At 46.4% G+C, this 22,728-nt stretch overlaps 1 protein-coding gene across 4 annotated transcripts in view; it reads left to right on the top strand.

Moving 5' to 3' along the window:
* KCNQ2 (potassium voltage-gated channel subfamily Q member 2) overlaps nucleotides 1–22,308 on the top strand; it is a gene marked incomplete at its 3' end in the record, with an annotated part of 66,118 nt that extends 43,810 nt beyond the window's left edge. The window contains exons 12-18 of one of the 4 annotated variants that reach the window (XM_083873450.1): nucleotides 2,986–3,039; nucleotides 10,144–10,367; nucleotides 11,457–11,565; nucleotides 12,101–12,232; nucleotides 15,023–15,130; nucleotides 20,791–20,914; nucleotides 21,604–22,308. In XM_083873450.1, coding sequence (XP_083729576.1) covers nucleotides 2,986–3,039; nucleotides 10,144–10,367; nucleotides 11,457–11,565; nucleotides 12,101–12,232; nucleotides 15,023–15,130; nucleotides 20,791–20,914; nucleotides 21,604–22,308 — 1,456 coding nt within the window. The remainder of the gene's footprint in view (nucleotides 1–2,985; nucleotides 3,040–10,143; nucleotides 10,368–11,456; nucleotides 11,566–12,100; nucleotides 12,233–15,022; nucleotides 15,131–20,790; nucleotides 20,915–21,603) is intronic. The other 3 variants (XM_083873452.1, XM_083873451.1, XM_083873453.1) reach the window with 3 other exon arrangements.
* Nucleotides 22,309–22,728: the final 420 nt, after the last annotated feature.

Below are 22,728 nucleotides of genomic sequence, written 5' to 3'. Positions count from 1 at the left end.
CTTACACCTGGAGGTAGCTGGAGCTTACTCCTGTTTTAGTGATGTGTAGGGAGTGGCTGATTTCCTATATCCTTCTTTCCATAACTGATACACCACAAACCCCCTGCAGCAAATGGAACAGAAAGAGCTTTTTCACTATTTTTTACCTTATTATATTTCAATCTAGAGAAGGGATGCTGGCATGGCACAGCATGGATTGTGCTATGCAGAATATCATTGTCTTGTGAGGTCGGGGAGCATCCCAAGCATTCTGCCAGTGCACAGGGTGGCTGTTGAGGTCCTGCCCTCTGACCCCAGGGCTGCTGTGGCTGTGCTGATTTCTGCCCACACAGCACTGGGAGGGCTGCTGCCTGGGCTGGGAAGATGTGAGGAGGTGATGGGGTCAGTGTGGCAGAGGCTCGGGGTCACCTGGAATTTCTCTTGGGTGGCTTTTGCTTTAGTTTTAGTGTAAAATGGGACAGTTGATCTGAGAGACAGGTTACATCCTTTCTCTATGGTTTCTGCTTTGTTTTTCCACCACAAGCTTGTCTGCATCTACATCCAAGTGCTGGGAATGCTCTGTGCTGACTTGCTTGGGGGCCAGGAGCTCACCTGCCCCAGAGGTGGAGCCCAGGCTGTGATGAGCAGAAGAGATGCTGGCCTTTTTCTCCATGCTATGTACTCCTTTCCCCTTTTTTGTTTTCCTCCCTTTAAAAAACAAATGCTTTCAGAGCCTCCTGTTGCCCATCACTTTGGGTGTTGTGTGCACCCTGCTCCTGCCCCAGCCAAGCACTGCCCCTGCTCCTCCCCAGGCTGGCCGTGCTGCCGGGGCCCTGGGACCCTTCCCACCTCCGAGACCACACTGCTGCCCTGCAGGCTCCAAATACAAATCCACTCTCCCTCATATCCCCAGAGAAGGGAGCCTGTCCTGTGCCAGGGCTTTTCTCACCCCTCCTGCTGCAGAAAGCCAGCAGATCAATGGTAAATGGGGGGTGATTACTTTTCTGTTAATCAGGCTGAAAATTAGCTGCGGCATCTCGTTTCTGTTTGTTTTGCTTTGATTGTAATGTCAAAAAGACAGACACATGGTTCACCAGGGCTATGGAGGCTCCTGTATGAAATGTGGGCTTCAGATGCTCTTGAACAGATGGTTTGAGAAACATCTGAAGGCATCCACGACCACATTTCTCCCTCTTGCATTTTCCAAAGTACAATCGGGTGAAAAGCTAAAAATTAATGAACCAAATGATCGCAATAACACATTAATATCAGAGAAAAAGAAACAGAAGGATTCCAGGGAAGCGGGAAGCTAAAACTCAGATTACTTTGTCCAGCATGAGTTCAGTGCTGTAGGTAATGAGAGGAACCTCTTTGGAAGGTTGTTCTCAGCTGTGGTTTGTCCTCGACCCCAGTGAGCTCAGCAGGACCTTGGCCGTGTTCTGGGTGAATGCTGGGCTGGGTCCCTTGTACTGTGCGTGTATATCTGTGTGTATTCTCTTTCTCAGTGTGTGTATATGTCTGTCTGAGATACACACAACCCCAAGATCTCTGTCCAGGGGTGTGATTAAGGCTTCTGTATGCACTGGAGGATGCCTTTGGTTGACTCAGTGGGCCCCTGCTCATCCAGACAAGGATGTCCGAGGTGTCCCAAACCTCTACTGCCCATGGAAACCAGGGCCACTCATGGAACCCCATGGGCCACATGAGCCTGGGCTGGTGTTTGGCCTTCTAACCAATTTAACTGGTGTCAGAGACTCATGCTGGGACTGACAGTAATCTGGAAATAATCAGTTGCCTTTAGGGGAGCGGATTATTTGAACGGAAGGAACTACATCTTTCTGGAGGGACTGCAGAGGGACTGCAGAGGAGACTGAGAGGAGAGAAACCCACATGTCTCCCTGAGGCTCTGCATGCTCAAGATCCCACTCCCATGCCAGCTCCAGGACAGCCCTGGCAGCACCACTGGCTGCTGGGGCTACCTGGGGATGCAGGGTCCCATTGTGGACACCTGAGGAGTCCCCAGGATGCCGAGGGTGGAGTTGGCTGAGCTTGCATGGGATGCTGTGCCCGTGAGCTCCTCTGATTACCCAACTCAAGCGTAAAACAAGATTGGGATTTGATGCTCTTCAGCTTTTCCAGTCTGCCCATGAATTTGGCAAGAGCTGCCTGCTGGTGGTTGATGGCCTGGTGGGGTGATGGGGCCACGTCATTCCCCTTCCACAGGTAGAGGGCTGCTCCATGGCATGGAGGACCCTGGTGCTGGTGGGGATCTCCTGGCAGGGCAGTGCCTGAGCAGCTGTTTGGGATGGAGCTGTGGTGGTGCCTCCTCAAAGTCAGCAACTCCCCCTGAAGTGGTAGGGCCTGTCTGAAAATCGTTACCAAAACCAGATGTGTGAACACAGATGTTCAACTCCCTTCCCGTAAGGGACTGCACCACACCCTGTTTTTATCTATTTTTTGATTTTTTTCAATGCCAGGCTTAATATAATGGTATTTCCCATATGAAAAGTGTAAGTAATTCGCAGATTAACTAGCTCTTTTTGTGAGTGGGGTTTTTTTTGGAAAAAAATAAGAAGAAATTTGAGCTTTTTGGATACTATTTGGCAAAACAAGTTAAAGTTTTGGCTTTCCATGATTTACCCAATTTGAAAAAACTTAAGAATTTTTTATATATTTAGAGGAAGAATTAGTATTTTTTGTTTCCAACACAGATGAAAAATCTTCCTGCAGTTAATTGTAGATAAGCTAACACCACCAACTCAATGAGCAGAATGCCTCATGTCTATTAATTAAATTTACTGACCACAGCGAAACGAATTTCAGAAACCCTCTTGATTTTTGATTTACTCTTTTTTTTTTTTTTCCTCACTGAACACTCAAGCAGAACAATCCTGTCATGAACCCGGCCCTCAAAACACCTGTCTTTTAAACCTAGAGTCAGTAATCAAAAGTTTCCTGTCTGGCATTTGCTTCCAGGTCTAATTTTTACTCTCCCCTCATTTCCAGTAAGAGCAAACCGTGCAGAGAGTCACTATGCGGATGCTGCTCAGGAAACTCTAGGTACCACGGGAAATGCGTCGCACGAAACTAATCAAAAGCTGCACGGCTCATTCTCCCTCTACCCTGCTACCACCCGTTCTGATCACTTCTCTGCTTAATAGAGGTACTAGATGAGTAAAAAAAAAGAAAAAAGGTGGAAGAGCCTCCCCATTGCCCGCCCCGAAATTAGAGCCTTCCCTGGCTGCCAGTTGTGCAGAGCGCACAAAGCGAAGGGATGAGGAATGGGGAATTTGGGCTGGGCTAGCCAAGGCAGTGTCTGCTCAGCAAGGGAGGAGGCCAGGAAATGAAGTTAAACAAATTATGGAAAATTAAAAAAAACAAACCAAAAATATAAAGCAAAATGGAGAATTTTAATTTTTTTTGTTTTAAAAAGACCCCTTCCTCCCTGTTGCTCCATCTCTCCTCAAGGTCCAGGGAATCCTTCCAAATTGACTTGCACTGTACAGAAATGTCCAGTTAGTAGCATGAGAAATACCAGCTTCCTGCCTCTGCTCAGTCACCATTCCTTTGGCTCTCTGACCATGACAAATTGACCTTTCCTAGCCTGGTGGCCTTTGGAAGCCACAGCTTGCCTATCTAGCACCTCTACTACGCAGCTAGAGAAGGACTAATCTCAGCCTGTCCCGCCAGACATAGGGGACACGGGCTCCCCTGAACGTTGACATTGGCCTTGTGAATGGTTCTGTTTCCAGACCCCGAGGGGGACAGACAGCTTTAGCTCAGGGCTTTCTTACGAACAGGGTTTGCATCTTTTTCATCCAGTTGACAACTGCTAGGTGTTTTCAGGGACTTCCCAATCAGCATCCCTTAGTTCACCCATGGCCATAGACACAGACACATAGATCTTATCTTACTTGTGCGTAAATCCTTCCACACCTGCACTGGAAGAGTCTCTGCCCCCACCCCTGCTCCTCAGCAGCAGACATGCACCTTCTTGATCTCCCACTGCCCAGAGTTTGCATGCTGTGAATGCTGGCAGGGGACCCCCGAGCTCCTCGCCCCGCAGCCAGGCAGGTGGACAGCCCAGGAGTGGCAGGGCACTGAGTGATGCCGCATGTTTGTGAACTCGGATTTTTGCATGCTCTTTTTTTGGAGTCCGTTTTAATTCTCAAAATCACCAGTCTCTATATCCCTCAGAAAGCCAACAAATGACAGCTGTGAAAGTATAAAACTGCAGCTCTAACAGTATATGTATCTCTGATTTTCTTCATTAATTGTTTCAACCTGTATTCTTTTCTTTTCTTGCTATTTTTTTGACCTGCTGGCTCTTTTTATTCTGTGTCAGTCTAGAGGGTAGGACTCATGGTTGAGGTTTGCGTGTACCAGGTGCTCAGAAGTAGAGTGGTAAATCCCATCTCTGAATGGGTAACCAAGAGGAATGGGGCATGATTTAGGGTTCATAAAAAACAGTTTATGCATGGTAGGAAATCCTTTACATCTAGATAAATAGCCTGAACCTCTGAGTCAGCCTTCTGCTATATATTTGGTGGTGCTGTGGCTTTCCTTGAAGGTTAGCCTTGAAAAATGTGGGTAAATATTGGGTGATCATCAGTTCCACAGGCAGCATTTCAAGACAAATGGCAAAGATTTGGTCAATAGTCTAGCTGAAAAAATGATCCTGACTTCTGTGGTGTTTCCATTTGCCAGGTGAGGTTGTTTAATGTGTGGAGGTATAGTGTGGGCTGGGACTCCTCCCCAGAGAAAGCCTCCTCTCAGTTGCTTAACACTGAGGTTGTTTTTGGCAGAGATGAAAACGAGCAGTGCTATTTGTAATCTGTCCTCTCATCTGTTCATGTCTAGTTCTGTTCTCTGGAAAATCAGCCACTCTGATCTCAATGTCTTCCTTGCATGTCTTCCTAGGCATGGATTTTAATTGCTAAAGCCAGTGTAATTTTTTTGTTTTCTACTGAATTCCTTCCCACTGTGGTCCTCATTTCATCTCCCCCGTCTTGAGTTCTGCAAGGGAAAGGGAGGATGAAAAAAAATGTTACCTCAATATCTTCTCAATCTGTTGGAGAGTCTGAAAAGGAGGATGACAGACTGTGGTTCTTTCAGTCAAAAAGGAGCCTTGAACTTTGGAATAGCTGCAAGAGCATCTTTGTTACCCGCATCCATCCTGAATGTAGCGTTATACACCCTGTGCTTTAGTAAAACTGTGGGTTAACTGTGAAGGGATGTAAAAATAATTCAGATGCCTTGTTTCTCTGGACCCTTGGGTGTCTGCCAGCAATCCCCACTGCACAAACTCTTGGGGCAGATGCCAGCACTTTGATGCAGCTCAGGCTGAGTGCTAAAAGCCTTCATCTAGGATGCACATAACAAAATAACAGCACACGATGAGGCAATCATGGAAAACTCAATGTAGGTAAATTAATAGGAAACTCCTTAGAAGCTGTGGTTTCTTAATGTACTAAACCAATGATCTTTAGTCAATAAATGCAATAACACATTCATTTTTAGACAGTAATGTAACTACCCCAAGCCAGATTATCAGCTCTTTTCATATTTTGCTTTGTAAGAGACTTTCTGGGCACACTCAGGGATGAGGGCACCTCGCAGTGGGAAGAGGTGGCATCCAGAGCAGTGAAGGAAAGGTGTTTGCAGAGCCCTTGACTGGCCTGTGGCTCTGGGGGGAGCAGGTTCCTTTATTAAAGGCTGGTTTGGGAATGATCAGCCAGCTCAGAGATGCAGCCCCAAAATGTGAACAGCTGAGCTGGCAAACAGCAAACAGCAGAGAGGGGCAGGATGGGGCTGATGTGGTGTCTGACAGCACTCAACATCAGTTTGGGAGAAGAGGGCGGGGAATTAGGGAGAGATGGGTGATTGTAACAGAGTGCTGCAGGACAGCAAAGGTTACAGACGTGAGTCTGGCTCCAGTGTCCCTTCACTCATCGGAGGAACTGTGCTTTTCCATGCCTGTGTGGTGGCTGCAGGAATGGTGCAAATCCAGCTTTTGCCATCACAGCATCACTGGCTCCCATCCAACTCTAGCACGGTGGTTGTGGATGAGGAAAAGGAGAGGGATTACTCACCATGACACGATGGCTGATGTTTCATTTTCCTTACACCCAGGTTCCTCTGCTTCTAGAAAGTGCATTCTCTAGGCTGAATTCACCTTTTAGCAATGTTTTTTCTGTAGTTGCTGGAGGCAAACCAGGCTTGAGCTGGGCCCTTTCTTGCTTTCTGTTTTAGTCACGGCAAATTTTGCACACACAGTTTTATTTTCCTTTTCTTCGTGTCTCCGGTAATTGGTTTCTGCCTCTTACTCACACCAGCAACCAGATTGGAGCCCAGTGATAGTCACAAAGGCCATCATTCACTCCTGGCACTCCTGCCTGGAGTTTAATGAGTTGTTCTCATATGCCAGGAGCTCAGCACAAACTCTTTATTTAAAAAAAGCCCCTCATTTACCAACAGGAGACAACCTTCTTCTCCTGGCCACAGCTTCTCAGAAGAATGAGCTCTGATACTGGTTGAGTTTGGATGCAGAGATGGATCTGAGTCTGTGCTAGTCCCACTCATTCTGGCTAGCTGAGAAGAAAATGAAGTAATGGCTCAAGCATAGTTTAAAATCAATGACAAGAGCTTACAACTGATACTTTTTATTGATCTAAAATTACTGCTAATGTAATGAGTCCACTTTTTTTTTTTTTTTTTTTAAGTGCTGATTTAGTACTGGAATGGACCCCAAACCAGAGCATTTCAAACAGGAGCTTAAACCCCTGGCATCCTAAGGAGGCTGATGGCAGCTCATTTTGAAGGTCAATACTTGCACATTTCTCTGCTGAGTGCTGGGCAGTTGGACTTAACCAAAATACAAAGCCCACTAAAGCAGTGAACATCATCCAGTTTCTCCAGCATGGACTCTCATTTTTTGACTGGAAAGAGAGAAACATCAGCTCAGTATCTGTCCTTTGTTAAATTCAAGCCAAAACCTGAATATTTATAAACCTTCCCCACAGTCAGCCTGGAAAGGTAATTTTTTGCTATCAAATCAGCTTTCATAGATGTCACTTGGAGTGGTTATGAGGGCCTAGAATTAAATCACACCCTGTGAGGCTGTTGTGGCTTCCCCTAATCTGTGCCTCTGGTTGCAAAGCCACAGTTCCCTTTCCCTTCCTTCCCCTGGCACGAGCAGAGCTCCTGCCCTGTGCCCGTGCCACTGTCATGACTGTGAGTGTCCATCTGTCCCTGCTGTCCTCACCTTCATGTCACCAGCACTCCCCACTCAACTGAGGCTCATTTACCATCCTGGAGTGACATCCAAACACCACCTCTTTGAGACACTCTGCATCCCTCTGCATGACTTTCTGGTTGTGTGAGAACATGATCTTGGATTAGCTGACGACATATATCCCTATGTATGTCTGTATTTCTTTGAGATTTTTTTCCTACCAGCTCCTGCAGACCCCAGCAGCATCCTCCTCTGCAGGGATTGTACTTGCATGTGATTCCAGGTGTCGTTTCCAGTGAGGGAATTGCATGGAAGAAAGAAAAATTCAATTAATTGTTCATGGTGTCTCGTGTCATCTATGTTAAAACAAAGAAATTACATGTTGGGTTTTTTTCCTTAGTGACTACTTGGGGAGAAAACCCACTCAGATCTTAATTGCTAATCAGATTTCTATGATATTTTTTAATGTATTTCTCCTCATGCTCTCAGGCTTGAAACTCTTTGCTCGAATCCCTCACCAAGTTCAACCCTTTCTTTTTTGCTATTTGTGATTCCTGCAAACGTTTGTAGCACATTTGTTGTGGGAATGGAGAATGGGCTCCAAGGAAAAGGCCCTGCCATACTCAGTATGCTCAGTGAGCATACTCACCATGCTGGGATTGGTGATGGGAGAAACTCGGCAGAGGATAAGGCACAAAGAGATCACTTTGAATCCTGAAAATTGCTGTGTTGCTAAAGCATTTTTTAAAAATGTACTTTTTAAAAAGATAATTCAAAGTAATAGTACTACTGAAATACAGAGGATTCAAGAAATATTATTCTGTAAAATCAACAAAAATAAAGAAAGTGATCCAGTTGCCCTATTTAGAATCAAATGATGAAATTTCAATCTGGTTTCTAATCCAAGAAACTCAGAGTGAGAATTTCTTTTAAACCTTTGGCTCAGTATGTTCGATGGTTTTGGTAGCATTAGTAATGAAGGCTTACATCCAGAAAGGTGTTTAGGTACATGCTTGTTCCCAGATTCCTGTGTGGATTTGTACCTCTGACCTGGATTTCAGCTCTGCTGATCCCATGGCTTTCAGACAGACCCTGCAGATGGTCAACACATTGGAAATTCTGTCCTCAGCACTTACCTGAATTAAAATTCATCTCTAATTGGAATAATTCTGCCTTTTTAAATGTGGTCATGAGCAAATTTTATTTTCTCTCCAATCCAATCTTTCAATGTGAAATTCCTGCTGAGCTTGTGGCCACAGCCAACCCTTCCCTGCAGCCCAGGGGATTGCACACAACTCCGCAAAACGCTGCCTAAGCACCTTTCTCTCCCTGTAAATGTTTGTTGTCTCACAATGTAAAGTGACTTTGTAAAAATAGCACCTTCTTACTCGACAAATCTGCTCCCTGAGTGTCCTCGAGTCACATCTTCTTCTTTCACTGGCCAGAGCTGGTGTCTGCTCCTGTCAGCAGGGAACAGCCGGCGGCTGGGAAAAGGGAGCAGCGCTTTGCTTTGCTTCAAAACCAGCAGCCAAGTTCTGACTGAAGGACCTCGTGCCAGTTTTGAAGGCAAAGAGGAGCCGTGTGGCTCTGACTTTTAAGTTGGTGTTGCTGAAAGACACACCAAAAGGAAAAAAAAAAAAAAAAACAGCAGGTCTTTGGTTGGTGATGCGGAAATTAAAATTTCTGAAATGTTCTTCCCGCAAATTGCGGCAGAGAGTTGGCAGCAGGATGATAAGTGGCTGCTGCAGTGGGACAGAGTGTTGGGAATTAAATCCCTCTCTTCACTCTGTTTCGTTATACCTATACAACCTATATATAAAATATTGGCTATTTGTGCAAGTATCTTGCAATGGTTGTCCAACCTCTAATCAGTGGAATTTAATCATTGATTGCTCTTAAGAAAATATGAAATGATCCAAAACTATTTGCAGTCTGCTTTCCCCAGTGCTGTCTCTACGAAGTTTGTGGTTTCATAAAGATTCACAAATTCTCTTTGTTCTTAAATTTTCACATGAAAATTCAACATCTTCCATTTGGGTAAAAGGCTTTAAATGCAAATTTCAGAATTTGGAAACTAATTAGAGCTGGGTGGTCACTATTTCCCAGTGAGATCACCTCTGTTTCTGGAGGGACCTTCTTTTCCTACCATAATTGCAAGGATTCTAGTAGGAAAAAAGGCATTAAAGTGCCATATTCTGGAGTTTTAAAATGTTACTTTCCATGTTTATGACACCCATAGCAGACCTCCAGGGAGATGGCAGATAGCTTTTAGATGGGATTTTTATGGGGTACAAAGGAGTTGCACAGGGTTTGTATTTATGTGTTTCAATATGTAACTGGATAAAGAGGAACTCCTCCTTGGAATATATAAAGGGGGCAGATCATGTTTTAAGATGGAGGAAATATAGGAGCTGAAGAAAGGGAAAGGACATATCTGAGCACCAGAAGTGAAGTGTTTGCACAAAAGTTTTAAGATAATGGTTTGGGGTTGTTTTTAATTGGTATTTTCTTACTAGCTATAGAGTTTTGGAAGGCAGTTGTGAAAGAAAAGCTTCCTAACTCGTGATCGGAGTCGATCAGTGATTTAAGGAATCATAACCTCATTGTTAATGTCATTCTGTCCCGCTAGCCCTGGCATCCCATGAGGGGCTTCTGTTTAAGTCCTCATTATTTTCTCTCTCTTATGAACCATTCCCATTTCACTCATGATGACGGAAACATTTCTACAATGCTTTCTTTAAAACAAAAATAAAAAAAATATATTGGAGAAAAAAAAAAAAAAGAAAAAGCCAACAGCAAAGCTACATGTTACTGCTGCTTGGAAGTGCTCTTGGTTTCTAATGGCTGGTGGGGAAGGACTGCGTGGTTTCCAGAATGACTCCTCCTGCTGTCTCCTTTTTGTCTTTGTTTCAACGTGTTTCTCTGAACAGTCAGAAGGTCAGTTTGAAAGATCGTGTCTTCTCCAGTCCCCGCGGTGCTGGCACCAAAGGGAAAGGCTCTCCACAGGCTCAGGGCATCAGGAGGTCCCCCAGCGCTGACCAGAGCATCGAGGACAGCCCGAGCAAAGTGCCCAAGAGCTGGAGCTTCGGAGACCGCAGCCGAGCCCGGCAAGCCTTCCGCATCAAGGGAGCGGCGTCACGGCAGAACTCGGAAGGTGAGGGCTTGGGGTGCTGGACCACAAACTCCCAGCTGACCCCAACTCTTCTCTCCTCCCCACCTAAGATGGGCAGAGCTGCCAGCCAAAGTGTTGGAACTTCCCTTCCCTTCCCTTCCCTTCCCTTCCCTTCCCTTCCCTTCCCTTCCCTTCCCTTCCCTTCCCTTCCCTTCCCTTCCCTTCCCTTCCCTTCCCTTCCCTTCCCTTCCCTTCCCTTCCCTTCCCTTCCCTTCCCTTCCCTTCCCTTCCCTTCCCTTCCCTTCCCTTCCCTTCCCTTCCCTTCCCTTCCCTTCCCTTCCCTTCCCTTCCCTTCCCTTCCCTTCCCTTCCCTTCCCTTCCCTTCCCTTCCCTTCCCTTCCCTTCCCTTCCCTTCCCTTCCCTTCCCTTCCCTTCCCTTCCCTTCCCTTCCCTTCATTTTAGCTTGGAGTAGCCTGAGCAACCTGATCAAGTTGAAGATGTCGCTGCCCATTGAAGGGGGTTGGGCTAGAGGGTCTTCAAAAGGTCCCTTCCAACCAAAACTTGCTAATAATGATTAGAAGAGGCAAGAAAACCCCTTCTGATACCCATGATAATGTTTATATTTCTGTATATAAGGATGGGGAAGGAGGAAGTGTCAGGCATTGGGACAAGGGGAAATGACCTCAAAGTGTGCTGGGGAGGGTTAAATTGGGTATTAGGAAAAATTTCTTCACTGAGAGGGTGGTCAAGCCCTGGAACAGGCTGCACAGGGCAGTGGTGAAGTCATCTTCTTAGAGGGATTTAAAACACATCTAGATGTGGCACCTGGGGACATGGTTTAGTAGCTGGGCTTAGCTGCTTTGGGACAATGGTTGCACTCAATTTTTAAAGGCTTTTCCAACCCAAATGATGCTGGGATTTCCTGATACAGGGATGGGTGAGAGCTGCAGCTGGCACTGCTGAATGTCACCTAGCACATCCTGGGCAATGCTCTCATCTGGATGCTCAGCAAAGGCTTCTCTGCTGCTTCCCCTGGGGTTGCTGTTTGTCATCTGCCTCATCTTTCCTTGTGCAGCACTGGCACAGGAAACAGTAACGTGTTGTGTTTCTCCTTCCCCGTCCCTAACCCAGAAGCAAGCCTCCCTGGAGAAGACATTCCTGATGAGAACAAAAGCTGCAACTGCGAGTTTGTGACAGAAGATTTGACACCAGGACTGAAAGTCAGCATCAGGGCAGTGTGGTAAGAGAGAGAGGGAGTGGGGGAAGCAATCCAGAAAAATAAATTATAGAGAAAAATGAGAAGTGTAAAGCCCAGGAAGGGCTGGCAAATGCTGACATGTGTGTGCTGCAGGCTGTTTTTCCCCTGGGTGGCCTGCCCTGCTTTACAGACAATTTTGCCAGGAAGGGCAATTTTTTGCTTAGGGAAGGAATAAATGGAGAAACAGGAAAATCTCCCGCAGGGATGCATCCAAATGACAGGTTCTCACCAGCTCTGAGATTTAACGCTGACATTTCTAAAAGTGGTGCAGAGAGCACATGCACAGATGACAGTCCAAGGGGCATCAGGGACCCCCTGGCGCAGACAGGGCTTCAGCCACCAGCCCCCGCAATCCCCTTCCTCTCTCCTATTGCTGCATCCTCTCCCAAACCCACAGGGTTGGGATTTATTCCATTTTCCTTCCAGAACAGCTCCCTGCACTGTTTTTTATCCACCATTAAGCAGGTCAGGCTGCACCCAGGGACTGTGTGATGATTTTGCTCTCTGTCTCCTGCAGCATCATGAGGTTTCTGGTCTCCAAGCGCAAGTTTAAGGAGAGCCTTCGGCCCTACGATGTGATGGATGTCATCGAGCAGTACTCAGCTGGGCACCTGGACATGCTCTCCAGGATCAAAAACCTTCAGGCCAGGCAAGAGACCCCTCTCTTTGCTTCATTTCCCACTGCTTTTTGTTCACTGTGGAGGTATTGCCAGGAGAGATTTCCCTTTGCAGCTACAGCTTAATTTATTCTTCTCCTTTTCAACACAAATCCCCAAGAAAGACATCAGTGCTTATGGCTGGAACTCCCAGGGATAAGCAGGACAGGGACTAGCCTAAAACTCCCTCACTGCCCATCTCAGGACATACAAAAATCATGGCTCATCCTCCTGCTTTATTTTGGGAGCTGTTGGCATTATGGTCTATCCCATAGGAAAGGTGGGTGGGTCCTCCTGGCAGGGTGCAAAGGTTTGGTGTCCCAGTGTTAAGGCTCATCTGGTACCTTTCTGGGAGTGAAATAAGACAAAATTTGGTGTCCTGGCTGTGGCCCTGCTGCCATGGACACAGAGAGCAGTGAGGAGGCAGCAGCTCCCTCCCACTGTTGGGATGCTGAGCCACTTCAGGAGGAATCCCTCCGTGGATGGCACAGTCTGCTGAAGATCCATGCAGATGGGAATTTCTCATCCAAGCCCACCAACGTAGGTGGGGTTTAGCCAAGCTGCATTTCAGCTTCTGTGCTCAGATTTTAGGGCGAGATGTGTTCATTTTAATAGGAGAAGGAATGTGGAAAAGGGAGAAATGGAACCGAGAAGGTTCCATGTTTTTCATGTTTTTCCTGGAAGAAAAAAAAACAACAACAAAAAAACCCCAAACACATAAATCTGATTCCTTGAACAGAGGATTGGAGTTTAATCTTTTAGTCTGACCACTCCTCCCTCAGCCCTGATGGAAAAGTAGACCCCAAGCCTCCAACAGCCCTGGTTGTGTTGGCTCAGCAAAAGTAGCTCCAGTTCTGCAGAGCTTGAAGGACACACAGAACTGTGGCAGGGCTTGGCCATGGGCAATCTCCAGTCAAAAAAATACACCATTGGCTTTTACACTTGGAGAATGAAATTGCTTCCTTTGATGGCTGTGGCAGCCCAGTTTCCCCCAGAAGCCATTGAGGAAGTTTTCCTTTAATTTCAGACCCATATAAGTCCTTGGTAGAGTCAGCAAATGTGAAGAAAAAAAGATGTGTTTGTGTATGCAAACAGCTGACATGAACCTCAGGAATAAAGTAGGAAAATTGTCTTGAGAAAAAGAGGAATCTCTGTTCTGCCATGAATCTCTCAGAGACCATTTTAACTCTGCTATTTTTGATGTTCAAGACGCAGAGGTAACTTTCTCGGCCCTGCTGCACACTATGCTTTTCCCAGAAGGAACATTTTCCCTTGCAATGGAGACTAAAATACCCTGGAGAATTTCCTCCGTGTGAGCCTCTCCCTCCTGTTCTCTACAGATTCAGTGATCATAGATCCAAGATGTGTAGCTGAATATAGAGGGGGGAAGAGGAGGGGGAGTGGATTGAGATTTCCTAACTTTAGTAACCTGAAAAAAGAGGCCTGGAGGCCGCCTCCTCAGTGGGTACTGGGCATTGGGGTTGTCATCTCTGCTGGCTCCAGGTGGGATGCCTGAGTCTCCAGCCCCCTGAGGGCTGTGGCAGATTGCCTCACCACCCATCCAGCTCTCCCAGTCCTTCAGGGGCATGTGCTGCAAAGACAAAGCAGTTTGGTTATCTGCTTTTTTGGGGAGGTTGGGGTAAGGAATTGCAGCTTTCAAAGGCCAAGCTGCATCCTCCTCTTAGCTGTAGCTCTGGGACTCTGAGGATGAGGTTCTGGGGCTGGACAAGGTCACCACCCATCCTCTCACAGGGAAGCCAGGAGGACCAGGAGCTGCTTCAAAAGCATAAAGCACCTGGATTTGGGATCCAAGACTACCAGGCAGCTTCACTGGTTTCACTATCCCCACTGAGCAGGACATCAGTGATGGTGACAGGAGCAGACCCTTTTGGGGCCACCCTTTGAGTACCAGCAGGTCCCATGGCTGGGAACCTGCCCAGTACAACTGGAAGGGCCCCCTGTGGACAAGGCCATGGCCAGTGTTGGACCCTGCACCCAAACAGTGGATCCCAGGGAAGAATTCATAGGGCACCTTGGAGAACAGATATTTTAATGCCCCTTTCCTTCATCAATCAGAGCCCCATGTTCTGCCTGCCAGCTCAGCTCAGCAGGGCAGGCTCTGACCTCCCCTGGCCAGGGCTTTGGTGGATTAAAGCTGTATCCAAGCACATTTCTGGGGTGTTTACATGCACTTTCCTCTTTAATCAGTAAAGCCTTTGTCACTGTGTCTGCAATGTGCTCTTTTCAGTGTTGTGTTCACATTGTCTCGTGTTCCATCCTGACACCTTGCCAACCATGGATGTCTCCCATTCATTGAGTTATCCAGCCCTGCAGCGTTCCTCGCCGACTCCCAGCAGCTCATGCTTCCCTGAACTAGCTGAGGATGTGTTCTATAGCACTGGAACTGAAAGGAGGATGAATATATGTTGTTTCATATCCAGCCACCTCAATGGGATATTGCCACACACATTTGCAAATATATTCCAGAGGGTAAAGCATGGTGCCTGTTATATCTGGGGCGGGGGGAGCTCCTGATGATGTTGCAAATCTCCAAATCTTACCCTGAGGTGGGTAAGACTCTGGTTTTTCACCAACAACCAGGTGGTAGGAGCGAGCCTTCTGTTTCCAGCGGAATATATTTTCAAATTCTCTCTCTTTCTCTCCCTCCCTGTCGTTCTGTTTGTCAGTTGTTTCTTTCTGCGACTTTTCTCTGACCGACTTTTCTCTGCGTGTTGCTTCATTATGCATTTTGCTGGTGTCTTTTCTCTTATTTACTTTGCCAGGATAGATATGATTGTGGGTCCCCCACCCCCTTCAACTCCCCGGCATAAGAAGTATCCAACCAAAGGACCCATGTATTCTTCCAAAGAGTCTCCCCAATACTCGCCTAGGTTAGGATTCACCAAAATGCCGCTTTCTCTGGAGTTTTTTTATTTTTCATTTGCTTAATGTCAAACCCCTTTCATGCCAGTTATATGACGGCATTTCTCACTTAGCAGTGCAGCCTGCTAAATCGTGACTCACAAGGGTTTGCTGCTCTGGGTGTGCTCTGATTTGCCTTCAAGCCAGAGGGGAACAAAAAAGGGGATGTTCATTCAGTCATCAATAACCATCAGTTCCTTCAGCGAGCCTATTTCCTGTTTTCAGTCTTCTTTGAGGTGTTAGAAAGCTAAATTATATCTTTTTGAAAGATCTCATATTTTATCAGGCTGTCTTCAAACATAGAAGGTGGAATATTTACCCACAAAGCCAATATAAAGTGAACAATCCACTTCCAAAAGGATGACACCGTCCACACACAAGCAAAGGAGCCTCTGCAGCTCCTTGGACAATGAAATGAAATTATTTCAGTGGGCAAAGTAAGAATGAAGTGTTTTGTAGCTGATGAATGCAGTGGTCTCTGTTTCTTCCTGGTGCCACTCTACTGACCATGGAGGAAAAAATTGTGTTAAAATACTACAACCATGGGACTCATATTCCAAAAAATAATAAATAATCCTAATTTTCCAAGCAAAAGGAGCAGGAGTCAAACCCAGCCCTCAGTCACACAGCGAGATAGTTCTTATTAAGTTCTCTTTCTAAGTAAAACCATATCTGAAGCTCATGCCATGAGGAATATTTTCTCACAAAAATTCCCATTTTAGGGCATTCTGAGGTCTGGGCAGCAAGGCCATGAGCTGGGCTTTATTTTCTCCTTGCACTGAGACCACTAGAGCCTAAGGCAGGTATAAATATTTGCCAGAAAGTAATTTTCCTTTCAGAAATAGTAGGTGATTTTTAAATGCAGTAAGCTTAACCTCAAATATTTTTTTCCCTAAATATATTTGCCTCCCTAAGAGCTAATAATGTGACAAATCTCTTGATTTTTATTTAAGCTGTTCTGAGTAATCTTCACTAGAGAAATGTAAGTAAAAGGAATATTGAGAGCTTACGTTTTTCCACTCAGCTAGCTCAAATATTTAAAAATTTAGAATTTTCTAGAAGCCCAAAGCTTTAAGCTTGAAAAAAATGCTTTCAGAAAAGTATTGTTTCCCATTCCTCCTCCCTGCCAAAAGAAGTCTTTGAAAATGAAATAACCTTGTTATCTGCAGAAGCATTTATATTTAAAAATAAAAATACATATTCAAAGGGATTTTGTTGTATTTAACCTTTAAGATGATATGTCCAAAAAACCTTCACTAAAAGCAAGATTTTCATGTGAAAACTTGTGCCTCAAACACAGCAAAGGTGATTGATGGATCTGAGGGGAGGAGGCCTCAAACTGGAATATTTATTTTATTCAGTCCAAGACTATTGCTGTATCTGCTTCATGCTAATGATTTGCTCCTCACTGTTTATACAGTTTCTAATACTGATTAAAAAATCTTTGCACATGCCTACAAGGCTCCTGGGATGTTTAGACTTCCCTTTTCCAATGATTTTCTTTTAATTTCCCTTTTCCTCAAGCCGTGGCTGCAGAAAGCAGCAGGGTACACAAGGCTGCTAAAATCTCTGTTCCCACCCGGCTTATGCTACACTTGATTTTTTGCAGTTTTATCCTCCCACAGACACCAGTGGCACTTGTGAGGTGCTCAAGGGGCTGATAGGTGGGAACCAAAGCTCTGAGAGCCCCAAGGCCAGATCCCAAAACCCTGGGTCAGGCTCTGCTGCTGCCAAGATCTTTGTTACCCCAACACCACGTGTGTCTGTGCCATGGGAATGTGTCCTGTGAGGTCCCCATGGATGGCTCCAGTCTCTCCTTTTCAGTCTGCACCTCTTGTTTTAGCCAAACTCAGAGAAACATCATGAGGGGCATGTCCCATGAGCTGTCTTGACCCTATGGGTTGCTCAGTTCAGCCAAAATCCTTCTGCAAGCAGCTCCCAACAAAGTCAGGGGGATCCTGGTAGATGTCCATGGCTGTGGTTTGGCTGATGGTGTTTGCTCCATGCTCTACACACAGAAAGTTTGGATAAAATTGCCTTGATCAGCTGATTTAGCCTGATTAGAAGTAGGTGCAATTTCAGCTGTAATTTTTAGACAACAGTTGTTGATTGAAATTTGTCCAGAGCAAGTTTTATTGCCAAATGAAGGGGTAAGTAGCCAGTCCTGTGACATGGATGAAGGGGGTTTGGCTTCAATGCCTGGATTGTTTACAAAAATTTATAAGATATAAAGAGGAAAAAAAAAAAAGAAAATACTTGAGTATCTATTCCCAAACACTTCATTTTTATCTCATTTGAGCCGTTTGACCTTTTGATGTCTGCTTCTGGCCCGAGGGTGACATATTACACCTCTTTGCATGCACTGTTAGCATGAAGCATAATGAAGCATGAGAAAACCTGCACTGTGGCTGATGCAAGAATTTACATTTTTTTTGTGTCATTAGAAGGAAGGAAAGACAGTAAAGTCCACTTAAAAGAGCAATCCCCTCTTCTCTCTCCCTCCCAAACTGAGGCCCAGCAGAGCCGACCAAGGACAGCAGATGGCACAGTTTGTCGTGCATCCTTAGAAATCTCTGAATCCTCTTCTGCCAGGAAAGGAAGAACATGGAGCTGGCTCTTCCACAGCTTCAGCTGAATTCTTCCCTCTGCACATGTGTATTTGGCACAGCAAAAATAAGCGTTGAGAACACACAAGTCTCTCCATGGGCTGTAGTGTAGAAGTGGGATGGGCACCTCAGAAGATTCTTGGTCCTTTGTCGTGCAGTAAGAACATAAATTATCCCCTTCTGCTTGCTAAAATGGAATATGTTCTTTCTTCTTCATCTTTTGAGCTTTGTTGCCCAGCTGGACAAAATCTCGAAGTCTTGTAATGGCTAAAAGGACCTCCTGCTCTTGGTGGTCCTCAGCTAGGTGCAGGTGGGTTGGGGGCTCACAAGGAATTTCCTCTTTTCTCTTATATCAGATAAGGCACAAATTAAATCTCCGTGCTGTGCTGAGGGTAGGAGCACTTTCCTGTGGTCCAGCTTGTGCCATGGGAAGCAAAGGTGTGGGAGACCTTGAGGCTGGATTCTCCCATAAAGAGGGAAGGACTTGATTCACCTTCTTCTCCCCACTCTGCACTGGAGCCAGAGGCCCAGAGCTGCCCCCTGCACCATCCTTGGTGCTGCCCTGCCTCCAAGGAGAGATCTGGCTCTGGTTCCTCAGAGCTGGGGAAGACAACCACCCCAGGAGTCAGGACTGTTTTCAGGTGTAGACACAAAGGGCATGAATCAAGCTGGAATTGTGGGCTCTGGTGTCAGTTATATAATGAAAAAGGGCTTCTGATCGCTTTAGGGGTGATCTCTGTGAAGGGCTTCAGCCCTGCTCCTAAATCCCAATAGGTCTAAGGGCAAGTTGTGTCCTTGAAGGTGAGCGACACTTTAGTGCTCTTCTTAGTGATCACTCCATCTGTGAAGTGCCAGCTGGCCCCTGAAATGGGCCATGTGAGGTTCACTCAGGACAGCTCTTCTCTTCGGATATGACAGACAGCAGAAGTCCTGCCTTGATTTCTGCAAGGTTAGAATTAGGGTACACAAAAGTCTCTGTTACTACAATGCAATGTTGGATTATCCTCTCTGTGTCACAGTCTGTCCTGCCTCCCTGCTGTACTCCACAGCTGCTGAGGGACATCTCATTTCCATTAGTGGATGCATTTCAGTGTCAGTGTGGTGCTGGATGGGACAGGAGGACAGAGCACCCTGATTGTTCTTGGCCTTCTGCAATATTCAATAACATTTAGACTTTGGGCCTCTTTAAACTCATGTTCATTGTTTTACCAGTCTACTTGCTTGTGCATACAGGAGAGGAGTTCATACAGTGGCTGTACCACGCCTTGACTTGTGATTCCCCACCAAGGTAGCCCGAGGTATCCAATTTAACGGCTCTTTGCTTACATGGTAACGACATTGTCCTAGGATTTCTCGTGCTGTATGTCCTGTCAGTAATTGCATCCCTCGTGGGGAGTTCCTGTAAATGTCAATGATTTCCTTCTCCCATTACAAGAGAGAAATAAGGCATGCATATTCCTCACACTTGTAATTCCAGCACTTGGTGCTCCTTGTACTCCTGTGCTTATATTGCTAAGCAAAGGATCAAAGATGGCTTTTTAAGCAGAAAAGAATTCTGTCACATCCCTGCCCAAATCAAGTAGCTTCTGGGATCAAAGCTAAACTCTGAAACGATTGTTGGCTTATATTTTCTGTCTTCGGTGTGATGTGCTCATCCACTTCATCTCTTTGAGCCAGATCTGGTGCTGTAAAGTGCTGTTGCTCTAATATAAGCTAAGGGAGCCACGCTGGTCCATTCCCACTGGTACCTGTCCCTCAGTGTCAACAGCCAACATCCGTATGAAGTCCCTGTCCAATGTGAAGAAAACAGATGGCTCTTGTGTTGGAAATAGCCTCGCATCTCATTCCTTTCCTTGGTTTTTGTTTGTTCATTTTCCCCTGTCTGTCTGTGTTCAGCTCCTTCCTTTTCCTCCTCCTGGTGCATGGACCCATGGCCCACACAGCAGAACTGCGTAAGAAGCATTTTGAGTTTTCGCTCAAGATACCTCAACTTGGTTTCAGTCAGATTAATTAACCCTTCTTTCCCCCTGCCACCCTTATGTTTGGTGCATTATGCAAGAGTAAACTTTGCCCAGCACAGAATTAGTCTATAAACCTGGCTGTTATTAAGAATTTTTTCCAAAAACAAGTTACTGCTCCCCAGACTTTGGAGGGATCAATAAACTCCAGTGTTTACTTTCCAGAAATTTATGTTTGATGACTCTAATAAAATTGAGTTCCAGCTTCCAGGTTCTGCCCTCCTCCTTCCTCTGCATATGGAGCTGTTAATTAACCCAAGTGTTTCCATACTGGGAATAAGGAAGTGCAAATGTGATGTGTGTAAAGAAGTCAGTACCAAATTCTGTGCCTGGTAACCTTTCCCGGCTGATTTGGCAGGAGCCTCCTCTGCTGCTCCCAGCTGGGAGCTCTGCTAATAAAAAACATTAACAGTACAAGTGTGAACTGCATTGAGATGAAAACAGTTTGGAAATGTTCGGTGAGTTCTGGCCAAATTCAGCCTTGATGTAATTCCACTAAAGCATTTATCATTGCACCTGCTTGTCTGGATCTTAGGACAAGCAGCTCATTTTCATGGACATGAGAATTACACATGGACATTTGCATTGAGGAGAGGGAACTGCTGCAAAGACTGAAAAAGATCCCACTGATATTTGCTAGGCAGAAAACTTGATCTTCCCCCAAAATAATAATTTCTCAGTGCAAATAAGAAGTTAATCGATTTGGAAGAAAGCCAGTTAAAGAAATTCTTTGCAGTGGGTAAATTTACTGTGCATAATGTGCCAGGTTTTATCTGTATAAACAGAAATGGATAATTTCAAACTCTGCTAATACTGCTCTGAATTTTGCATCTGAATTAACACTTCAGTGCCACTGCGTGTCTGTGAGTAATTTGGAGTGTTAGTTGGGAGAGAGGCTGTTGCTTTGTCCTGTGGAGGCACAACAAGTGGTGCCCTCCTCACCTGCTGCCTCCAACTGACTCCAGGTCCTTTTCCGGGGGCGGGGGGATTTTCTGATCCCGGTAGAGTTGACCAGATCGTTGGGAGAGGATCCTCCATGACCGACAAGGATCGCACCAAAGGGCCCGCAGAAGGGGAGCTGCCTGAAGACCCCAGCATGATGGGCAGGCTTGGAAAAGTGGAAAAACAGGTATCTTGGGTCAGGAAGGGGTCCTTGTCAGAGGGTGTTGCATGTGTTGTGTTGGTTTTTCCTTGGCTTTTTTTATCAGTGGGACGTTACCTTTTAGTTAAAAAAAAGAGTGAGAGCCCAGAATACTTTGAAAAAGAAGCAAGGTGGATGTTATGAAAGGGCACTAAGTGCCTTGAAAGCCTAAGTGTTACTTTCAAACCAGGCACTTTGAGTCTGGTTTAGTGAGTTTGTCAAAAGCCTGCATTATTTTTGAAAACACTACATTGGTTTCTTTGCCACCATGCGGGACACATTTCAGATGAGTCCCTGAGCCTGGCTGCTGGAGCTGCTGGCCTTGCTGAAGATTTAAAATTTTCCTAGAGCATAAGGCTCAGAAATCCCCATGGCCTTCTGAGCCCAGACAAGTGCAAAGTGCAGGAAGGAGCTGGAAGAAGCCAGTGCACTCCATATTTTCTAGAACTTGGTGCCTGTCATAAAGATTACAAGAGAAACCCTGTAAACAGGTGGAGAATTAAAACCTTCAGAACAATTAAATATTCACTAAAAGTTTGAGATGCTGTGGGTCAGTGTAGGCAGAGGTGATCTACAAAGCCCAGCCCCACGCCTGTGTCTTGATGGAAGTTGCTCATACTCAGGATGTTAATGTGTTTCAGCCTGCATGTGTTACTGGAATTGTGGTGTTTTTGCAGGTTCAGTCCATGGAGAAGAAGCTGGACTTCCTGGTGAACATTTACATGCAGCGGATGGGCATCCCCCCAACGGAGACAGAGGCTTACTTTGGGTCCAAAGAACCAGACCCGGCCCCTCCCTACCACAGCCCCGAGGACAGCAGGGAGCACATCGACAAGAACGGCTGCATCATCAAGATCATCAGGTCCACCAGCTCCATGGGTCAGAAGAACTTCTCCGCCCCGCCGGCCCCCAGCAACGCGTGCCCGCCCTCCACGTCGTGCCAGCGGCAGAGCCACGGCTCGTCCCCCATCGGAGACCCCGGCTCGCTGGTCCGGATCCCGCCGCCGCCCTCGCACGAGCGCTCCCTGTCCGCCTACAGCGGCGGCCACCGGGCCAGCGCCGAGTACCTGAGGAATGAAGACATTACAACCAAACACCACGAGAGTGCCATGAGAGACAGCGACACGTCCATCTCCATCCCCTCGGTGGACCACGAGGAACTGGAGCGCTCTTTCAGCGGCTTTAGCATCTCCCAGTCCAAAGAGAACTTGGACATCCTTAACAACGGTTGCTATGCAGCCGTGGCCAAAATCAGACCCTACATTGCAGAAGGGGAGTCAGACACCGACTCTGACCTCTGCACGCCCTGTGGGCCCCCTCCGAGGTCGGCCACGGGTGAGGGACCCTTCAGTGACATGGGCTGGTCAACCCCCCGGCAGTGAAGCCTCCCTGCAGCCACCCGGCCGCGTCCGAGCGCTGGCAGCTGCCCGCTCCGGCTGTCCACGTGTGGAACTTCTCAAGGAGATTGACAGCTAAGGTTTTCCTCTTTCTAGGACACCCTTAGCTGCCAGATACTTTCTTGCAGCTTACTCTGGGGGGGTGGAACGAGCAGGTCCGAGCCTGCATTTGTGGAAGAGGTCACGGTGATGAGCGAACTGGAGCCGTGAAGTCCAGATTTCTTTCATACTCTCTTTCTAAGATCATTAGGTGAAACTTCCATGGCGCAGAGTAGGCAATATGCATTTCTTGGGAATCTTCAGAAGCGCAGGGCAGGAATAAATCGCCCAGTCAGGGCTTTTTGTAGATCACATTAACTGGTGGCTGACAAGTGTTAGGTGGGAATTGCTGTGTCGTGGCAGGAG

Source organism: Zosterops lateralis (assembly GCF_965231275.1).
Source record: "Zosterops lateralis genome assembly, chromosome: 16".
NCBI lineage: Eukaryota > Metazoa > Chordata > Aves > Passeriformes > Zosteropidae > Zosterops > Zosterops lateralis.
Note: the sequence above shows the minus strand (reverse complement) of the source record. Positions and strands in the feature narration are given on the sequence as shown.